Source organism: Danio rerio, chromosome 4 (genome assembly GCF_052040795.2).
Source record: "Danio rerio strain M-AB ecotype USA chromosome 4, GRCz13ab, whole genome shotgun sequence".
Classification (NCBI taxonomy): domain Eukaryota; kingdom Metazoa; phylum Chordata; class Actinopteri; order Cypriniformes; family Danionidae; genus Danio; species Danio rerio.
In genome coordinates, this window is record NC_141024.2 from 215,001 (window position 1) to 222,500 (window position 7,500).

The window sequence follows — 7,500 nt, forward strand, 5'->3', positions numbered from 1 at the left end:
GTGCGTCTGAACAGCAGCTCCTGGAAGAGGTTCGCTCTGGAAAACACACACCCAGCAGGAAAACATCAGCCGAGGACGGACACTGAGCTAATGTGAGGAATGTTCATCTGTGTGTGATCTGTGTGTGTGTGTGCTCACGTGTTGTAAGTGTGTATGTAGACGTGGTGCAGCGTGGCCTGCTGCAGACTGAAGACGTAGACCACGATGCGGTGTAAGATGTCGCTGGTCTCTGCGAAGAACTGATCAAACCCCCAGCACTTCTCCTGATCCGCTTCCAGGATATTCGCCAGCACCGGCGTCAGGAGGCTCTGCAGACCCCTGGAATACGCACACACATAATCAGACACACACACACAGTTGAGCTGCGCAGACACACACACACACACACACATACTTGGACAGGCTGCAGGAGATGGGCATCTCGGAGCTCCACTCGATCTTCCCATTTTCAAACTTCTGGTGTCCGGAGATGGCGCCGGGGGGCTTCTCTGTGATGATCTTATACCTGCAGACACACACACACACACACACACACACACACACACAATTACTGATCAATTATTGGACAATTGAATAATTACTAAGCAATTAAGTACCATTATATACTAGCCTAGAGCGCCATCTACTGTTAAACACTAGCCTAGAGCGCCATCTGCTGTTAAACACTAGCCTAGAGCGTCATCTGCTGTAAACACTAGCCTAGAGCGCCATCTACTGTTAAACACTAGCCTAGAGCGCCATCTGCTGTTAAACACTAGCCTAGAGCGCCATCTGCTGTTAAACACTAGCCTAGAGCGCCATCTGCTGTTAAACACTAGCCTAGAGCGCCATCTACTGTTAAAAACTAGCCTAGAGCGCCATCTACTGTTAAACACTAGCCTAGAGCGCCATCTGCTGGTAAACACTAGCCTAGAGCGCCATCTACTGTTAAACACTAGCCTAGAGCGTCATCTGCTGTTAAACACTAGCCTAGAGCGACATCTACTGTTAAACACTAGCCTAGAGCGTCATCTGCTGTTAAACACTAGCCTAGAGCGTCATCTGCTGTAAACACTAGCCTAGAGCGCCATCTACTGTTAAACACTAGCCTAGAGCGCCATCTACTGTTAAACACTAGCCTAGAGCGCCATCTACTGTTAAACACTAGCCTAGAGCGCCATCTACTGTTAAACACTAGCCTAGAGCGCCATCTGCTGTTAAACACTAGCCTAGAGCGCCATCTACTGTTAAACACTAGCCTAGAGCGCCATCTGCTGTTAAACACTAGCCTAGAGCGCCATCTACTGTTAAACACTAGCCTAGAGCGCCATCTACTGTTACACACTAGCCTAGAGCGCCATCTACTGTTACACACTGGCCTAGAGCGCCATCTACTGTTGCACACTAGCCTAGAGCGACATCTACTGTTACACACTAGCCTAGAGCGCCATCTAATGTTAAACACTAGCCTAGAGCGTCATCTGCTGTTACACACTAGCCTAGAGCGCCATCTCCTGTTACACACTAGCCTAGAGCGACATCTACTGTTACACACTAGCCTAGAGCGACATCTACTGTTACACACTAGCCTAGAGCGCCATCTCCTGTTACACACTAGCCTAGAGCGCCATCTACTGTTACACACTAGCCTAGAGCGCCATCTACTGTTACACACTAGCCTAGAGCGCCATCTGCTGTTACACACTAGCCTAGAGCGCCATCTAATGTTAAACACTAGCCTAGAGCGTCATCTGCTGTTACACACTAGCCTAGAGCGCCATCTACTGTTAAACACTAGCCTAGAGCGCCATCTCCTGTTACACACTAGCCTAGAGCGACATCTACTGTTACACACTAGCCTAGAGCGACATCTACTGTTACACACTAGCCTAGAGCGCCATCTCCTGTTACACACTAGCCTAGAGCGCCATCTACTGTTACACACTAGCCTAGAGCGCCATCTAATGTTAAACACTAGCCTAGAGCGCCATCTACTGTTTAAAACTAGTATCTACAGGATGATCCACGAATTGAACACATCAGCTCGTCATGCTAACTCCACTAGCCGAGTGGATGAAGATGAAGGCTCCTACATGACTTCTTTGTTTCTGCGCGGCCCTTCGAAGGGTCTGAACGGCAGGCTGCCGGTGGCGGCGTGGTAAAACGTGACTCCGATGCTCCACAGATCCACCGTAGCGCCGTATTTCTTCTGGTGGTCTTTCCTCAGCACCGCCCGCTCGTACATGTCTGGATGCTGAAATATCAAACAAATAAATTAATGAAATAATAAAAAATAAATGAATGCGCAAAACACAAACATTAAAGCAATGATCTGCAAACGTTGCGGGAACGTTGCTTTTGGAATGCTTTTTATAATGTGATGCTAAATATTTTAATGCTTTTATCGCACTTTTGTGTGTATTTATGACATCACGCACTCATGCCTTCAGAAAGTTGTTTTTACTATAATGTTTAAAGCCTTTTTCTCAATTATAAAATGGTTAATGTGAGAATATCAGCGGCGTGATATTCGTGATTCGTGATATTACTGGAGTGTTATTTGTGCAAGAAGTTAACGAATAGAAAAACAACACAAGACAAACGTCAACCCAAACTCTAGAGTCGCTCTCTCACCAGATACTCCTCTGTGCCGTACAGCGATACGAACTGCTCGTCGTCCTCCAGTTCGCGAGCGGCTCCGAAGTCGGTGAGTTTGTACACAGAGAATCCGTCGTCTCCAATCACTCGCATGATGTTCCCTGGCTTGATGTCTCGATGCACGATGCCGTACTCGCGCAGGTGATTCATTCCCGCCACTGAATCACACACAACACAAACGATTCACTCACATGATTCATTTGAGTCTTAGTTTTGAGTGAATGTGATGTGTTTGACATGCGCTATAGGGGAACTGCCGAACTAAACTGGCCGTAGTGTATGAGTGTGTGTGAGTGTGTATGGGTGTTTCCCAGTACTGGGTTGCAGCTGGAAGGTCATCCGCTGTGTAAAACATATGCTGGAATAGTTGGCGGTTCATTCCGCTGTGGCGATCCCTGATGAATAAAGGTCTTAGCTGAATGAATGAATGAATGAATGTTGTTGTTTTTAGTGATGCTGCTGATTTCTAAAAGTGTTTAACGTGTAGTGAATGTTTGAAACTCGTCAGATGTGTTTTATTCAACAGTGAGCTGTATATTAGTGTGTGTGTGTGTGTGTGTGTGTGTGTGTGTGTGTGTGTGTGTGTGTGTGTGTGTGTGTGTGTGGTGAACTTGTATTAATCCTGTGTTATTACACTGATCTTACCGACGTCCTGCAGAACGATGAGGAACTCGTCCTCCGGCAGGCCGTACGCATTGGTGGGCTCCTCCAGGACGGTGTAGAGACTCCCGCAGGGGCAGTACTCCATCACCAGCACCTTATGACGTGTGTTCGACTGACAGAACAACACAACACCGCATCATTAGCGTTAGTGTTACTAGTTCTGCTTGACGTCCACTATGAACACAGACCGGTCTGACGGGTCACACATGAGGAAGACCAACAGGGAACTGCAGACTCTGCTCAAACTCTTACACCTTCTCTTTAGTTCTGTCTGATGTACGAGTGCTCGTGTCGTCTGTCTAAGGTTATGTGTACAGCTATGGTGGATTGAGAAAGACAACATTCAACTCAGCTCTAATTAGCTCATTTAACTCAGACTACCAATCTGCCAATCACTGATGACCCTTCAACTGACTAGCCACACTCTAGCAACCACTTACAGCACCCTAGCAACTGTCCCATAGACTTCCATTATAAAAACTGCCATTGACTTTACATTGGACAAACTGACAACACACCAATCCATACCAGACACATACTAACGACATGCTAATTCATACTATAAACATATCAGCAACATGCTAATTCATACTATAAACATACTAGCAACATGCTAATTCATACTAAATTCATGCTAACAAGATGCTAGTTTATACTGAAACATGCCTATAACATGCTAGTTCATGCTAGAACCATGCTAATTTGTTAGCAACTGCCTAGCAACTACTCAGAACACCTTAGCAACCACATAGCAACACGTTAGCAACCGCCTAGTAACACCTTAGCAACCACCTAGCAATGCCTTAGCAACTACTCAGAACATCCTAGCACCCGCCTAGCAACCCCTTTGCAACCACCTAGCAATACCTTAGCAACCACTCAGACCTCTCTAGCAACACCTTTGCAACGACCTAGCAACCACCTAGCAATGCCTTAGCAACCAATCAGAACACCCTTGCAACTATTTAGCAACCACCTAGCAATGACTTAGCAACCACCTAACAACTTTTAGCAAACGCCCAGCAACCACTCAGAACACCCTAGCAATGATCTAGCACCGCCTTAGCAACCGCTAACACCCTAGTAACCACCTAGTAACACCTTAGCAATGACATAGAACAATTTAGCAACCACCTAGCAATGCCTTAGCAACCACTCAGAACACCCTAGCAACATTTTAACAACCACATAAAACACCCTGGCAATGCCTTGGCAACTACTCAGAACAATCTAGCAACCACCTCGCAATGCCTTAGCAACCACTCACCATAGCAACCACCCCTTAGCAACGGCATAGAACACCTTAGCAACCACCTAGCACACCCTAGCAACCACCTAGCAACATTTTAGCAACCACATAAGACGCCACAGCAATGCCTTGGCAACTACTCAGAACACCCTAGCAACCGCCTCGCATTGCCTTAGCAACCACTTAACACCCTAGCAACATCTTAGCAACCACATAAACAACCTTAGCTAACTACTCAAAACACCCTAGCGACACCTTAACAATTACCTGGAACTCCCTAGCAACCGTGTAGCAACCACTCAGAACACCTTACCAACCGCTTAGCAACGCCTTAACAACCAGTCAACAACCAGAGGGTGAATACTTCAGTTCAACTGTATATAGTACACATGTAGTTACAGTATACATGTATAATGTAGTCATATATAGAGTTTATGTGTAGTTTCACTGAGAGTTTGTGCCTTGTTTTTAGTCTAAATATCTAAACATTATAAAATCAAGAAGCATTTCCTGGACGAGTAGAAAATAGTGTTGTTTTCAGGAATAATGAGTCAAAATGAAGAGAGATTTTCCTTAAAACCAGCTAAATAAGACTGGAATACAGTATAATATTGAATTATCTGGTCTTTCGGCATCACCCCTGCTGACTTACCCCAGTGGAATAATGCTGGAGTGTCTCTGCTGCATTTCACTCAGCTAATAACCACAGATCATATACAATACACATGAATGACGACTGAAGCTGAAATGAGTGGAGTAAATGTGTGCACTAAACATATACTCGAGTACAGGCACACAGTGTAAATCTACGTATTGGAGAGCAGTTCCTGAGAAGAGCTGCTGGATTACAGTAATGGATCACTGGTCTGAAGCGTGTCTCCCTCACCTCCTCCTCGACGGCGAACAGCTTGACGATGTTCTTGTGATTGAGTTTCTTCAGCACCTCAAACTCCCTCATCTGCACGTCCAGCGGCCGCAGGAAACTCAGGTTGTTGAACACTTTGACGGCGTACAGATCGCCTGTTTTCTGTTCAGACGCACACAGAGAGAAGGTTTCAGCACAGCCACACACACACACACACACACACACACACACACACACCCACACACACACCGTCTCCAGATTCTGCTCTGTTTAAATCTGCATATTCATGCGGAGTTATTTTGCGAGTGACCTACAGTGATCATTTGACCCATCAGAATGAGCATTTCAGCATCTCGCCAGATCAGATCAGATCATCTGGGTATTCCTCACACACTGTTTCACTTTAATATGAGTTCAGACGTGTTTACTAGACTCACATGCTGTACACTATGGTAGTATGTGATTTGGGACGCATCCTAGATTCAGTTTAACCAGCAGAACATTGGAGGTAGTGATGTATAAACACCACTGTTGACCCGAACATCGGTAAAGAGGAACAGTGCACTGATGTAACTGTACATGTGTGTGTGTGTGTGTGAGAACAGACCCAGTGAATGCTGGTGGTCAGTGTGATGATGATGATGATGAAGATGTCTTTACCTTGTGTCGACCGCGGTACACGTTAGCTGTGGCTCCCTGACCCAGCAGGTCGGACATCATCCACAGGTAATTGGCCGTACTCTGCATGATGACTGTAGATCCACCTGGACACACACCACACAGGCATGAGCTTCAGAAATCAGAGTCCAACACTACATCAGCACAACACTCTGCTCTTATTCTTCAGAGTTCTGCTGAACTGTGGGCTGACCTGCAGGTTAGAGGTGAATGCTCCTTCACTGCTGCCCTAAATTAATGAATTAAAAACCGTTGACAACATGTAAATACACATATATACTGCAGGAATGCTATAACATGCCATTTAACAAACCATAGTAAACCCTGAGCGCAGTTATTATGGCATGCCTATGCTGAGCATGTTACTGTGATGATCACTCAGCGCTAATCATGAACATTCTAGCAACAGAACCCATGAGTAGACCCACACGCAGAATCCTGCTGATGTTTAGCCCATCACTGATTCTGTTGATTGACTTGTGTAAACTTATTTTTATTCAGTTTTTAAATTAATTTCAGTAACATTATTGACTGATATGAAAATATTGATATGATTTATTCATAAACCAGTGTGTACAGTAATATTTCAGTCTTTCAGTCCAGATATTATAAGAGAGACTGGCTTTGTTTACCAGATAAAGTGGATCTAATTGGATTTGTATTGTAGACAATCAATAAAAGTTTAAATGTGTTAACCTCTTCAGGCGCTCGCTGTGTTTTTTACATGCATTTTTATTTCTCTTTGCTATTCGGGCTTATTGGACTCTAATTAGAATAAAACCTCAGTATCATCTTTTAATATGATGTACTTTAGAGAAAAATGATGTCCATATATGTGGAGTTGTGGTGCAAGTTTCCATTAAACACTTTTTCCTGACTGTTTTAATGCATTAATAACATCTTTTTTGACAACATTTTTCTCTCATGTTGGACAGTTAAAACAGTGTTTGGGACATTTATATGCTGCAGAACAGTTGCAGGATGACCCTGTGTGTCTGTAACAAAACTAAACATTCAGAGTGTTTTAACAGCCACTGAAGAGCTCAAATGTGCTGTATGTATGTGGCCACTCGGGCTCTATGAGGTGAAGGTTATAGTTATGATACTCCCAGAATCAGTCCGCATAAATCCACAGATGTTTAACAAAATTCTGCACAGAAATAACAGAAAATGTCCGCAGATTCAGTCTGGCCCTGTAAGGTCAGCAGAATACTCATTCAGTGTGTTCTGGCCCGGTAATGATGTTCTGAAGACATAGAGGTAAAGGTGGGTTTATACGGGGATATTCAGACTTTCTACATTCTCCTTAATAACATAACTTCATTAAAGCATTCTTTGCAAATATTATCAAAGTACAGCCTTGTTCACAGTCAATTAGATAGAGCTGATGTTGTTTTGAAGTCATCCT

At 44.4% G+C, this 7,500-nt stretch overlaps 1 protein-coding gene across 3 annotated transcripts in view; it reads right to left on the reverse strand.

Moving 5' to 3' along the window:
* The window catches only part of tbk1 (TANK-binding kinase 1), a 14,922-nt gene that overhangs the window by 6,412 nt on the left and 1,010 nt on the right, over positions 1-7,500 (reverse strand). For 2 of the 3 annotated variants that reach the window (XM_087247553.1, XM_087247554.1), the window contains exons 2-10: positions 6,286-6,321; positions 6,075-6,178; positions 5,436-5,576; positions 3,283-3,412; positions 2,614-2,795; positions 2,073-2,233; positions 395-505; positions 139-318; positions 1-36 (exon numbers count right to left, since the gene is read on the reverse strand). The exon at positions 1-36 is cut by the window's left edge and continues 161 nt beyond it. In XM_087247553.1, the coding sequence (XP_087103679.1) occupies positions 1-36; positions 139-318; positions 395-505; positions 2,073-2,233; positions 2,614-2,795; positions 3,283-3,412; positions 5,436-5,576; positions 6,075-6,161 (1,028 nt within the window). In that variant the 5' untranslated portion in view covers positions 6,162-6,178; positions 6,286-6,321. The remainder of the gene's footprint in view (positions 37-138; positions 319-394; positions 506-2,072; positions 2,234-2,613; positions 2,796-3,282; positions 3,413-5,435; positions 5,577-6,074; positions 6,179-6,285; positions 6,322-7,500) is intronic. The other variant, NM_001044748.2, reaches the window with a different exon arrangement.